This window comes from Alligator sinensis, unplaced genomic scaffold (genome assembly GCF_000455745.1).
Source record: "Alligator sinensis unplaced genomic scaffold, ASM45574v1 scaffold1121_1, whole genome shotgun sequence".
Classification (NCBI taxonomy): domain Eukaryota; kingdom Metazoa; phylum Chordata; order Crocodylia; family Alligatoridae; genus Alligator; species Alligator sinensis.
The window spans coordinates 134,331-135,835 of record NW_005843357.1 but is presented as its reverse complement, the minus strand read 5'-3'; the positions used below and the strand labels follow the sequence as shown (position 1 = coordinate 135,835).

The window sequence follows — 1,505 nt, the reverse complement described above, 5'->3', positions numbered from 1 at the left end:
CGCCCCCCGCAGCAGCATCGCGTGCGCCGCCATCTTGCGACCGGGCGGGAAGTGGCGCGAGACCCGTGAAGGAAGTGCGGGGACGCGCGGTAGAAACAAGGACCAGCAAGCCGCTTCCGGTCCTTGGCCGCCTCGGCCCGGAAATGCGCCGGAAGGCGCTCTAGCTGCAGTCTCTCTGGTTCGACGCACGCTCCGCCCGCCAGGCTCTATGGTCATGCAGCCTCATGGCCGCTCTATCCCACACCCTGGGAGACTAGTCACCAGGGGGAGCCGCTCTGTCACTCTACAGCGACTCTATGGCGCTGCGAGAGACGCTCTGCCCACCGACAGCAGCTCTGTGGTGGCCAGGGACCCGGGAGGCAGCGCCACACCCCTCACGAGCGGAACTCGATGGTCTGTGCCCACTCTATCCCTCGCAGCCCGCCTCCATGACCCAGGAGGCCCCTCCCTGCCCGGGCCCGGACCCGGGCCCCCTCCCCTCCCCTCCCTCCCCGGCAGGTCTGCAGCGGCCTGGAGGACCGCGGGCAGCAGGGGCTGCAGTAGGGCAGCACCCCCGAGGAAGCTTGTGAACCCTCGCCGGTGCTGGCTGGGTGGCAGTCCGGACCCATGGACGTGCCCAGGTGCCACCCATTGCTGCAGACAGTGGTGGCACCAGCAGACGGACCCCCCTGCCCCTAGGACGCAGACAGACAGACATGGGCTGGGAGGTGGGCGGTGACACAGTGATCTTTAATCCCCGGGCGGGGTGTTAGCACTGGGGACGGGGCTCCCACCCGGCCCAGGTCGGTGCCAGGCGGAACCATCACGGGCGTTAGTAACAGTTGGGTCAGGAGCAGGCTTCGGGAGCCTGGGCCTGGGCCCGGGCCCGTGCGTGGCTGGCGTGCAGCCAGGGCGTCCCTGAGAGGCAGAGCGCGGTGGAGGGCTGGCAGGCGGGGACTGGGCGGTCTCCCCTTGGCCCCACACAAGAGAACAGTCCAGGGCCCCTGGCACCTCAGGGCTGGTCCCGGGCCGGAGGCGCCACAGCAGCGACGTCCAGGTGGGCCCCGTCGGCGACACGCCGCGCCTCGGCCAGCGACGGGGCCTGGCGGATCTGCTCCAGCCGCACCTGGGGAGCAGCACAGGGCAGTGAGATGCAGCCGGGTGCCCCCGTGCAGCTGCAGGCCCCCCCACACAACCCACCTGCAGGGCCTGGGAGAGGCGCACGAAATCCCGCTGCACCTGCTCACTGGTGTCCAGCGCCGCCACCAGCACCGTCTGCATGGCGTCAGGGGGAACACGGAGATGCCCTGTCAGTGCCCCCGGGGCAAGCCATGGCAGGGCCCCAGGGCTCAGTCAGGGCGTTGGTGCCCCCCTTCACTCCCCTTCTCCTGCTCCCAGGTCTGGCCCTGCTGCTGCCGCTGCGCCAGCCCCCCCCGCATCTTCTCAGCTTCAGTCTCCAGCCCCTGCACCCGCTCCTGCGCCTGGGGAGAGACCCACACAGTCCCCATGTACCGCCCCCCACGCCT

The 1,505-nt window shown here is 70.5% G+C and overlaps 1 protein-coding gene across 1 annotated transcript in view; it reads right to left on the bottom strand.

Annotated features, from left to right (window-relative positions):
- Positions 1 to 708: 708 nt before the first annotated feature.
- The window catches only part of RABEP2 (rabaptin, RAB GTPase binding effector protein 2), a gene marked incomplete at its 5' end in the record, with an annotated part of 2,988 nt that continues 2,191 nt past the window's right edge, over positions 709 to 1,505 (bottom strand). Inside the window, 3 exons of the mRNA XM_025194951.1 lie at positions 709 to 1,105; positions 1,180 to 1,254; positions 1,362 to 1,460. Of these exons, the coding sequence (XP_025050736.1) occupies positions 992 to 1,105; positions 1,180 to 1,254; positions 1,362 to 1,460 (288 nt within the window). The remainder of the gene's footprint in view (positions 1,106 to 1,179; positions 1,255 to 1,361; positions 1,461 to 1,505) is intronic.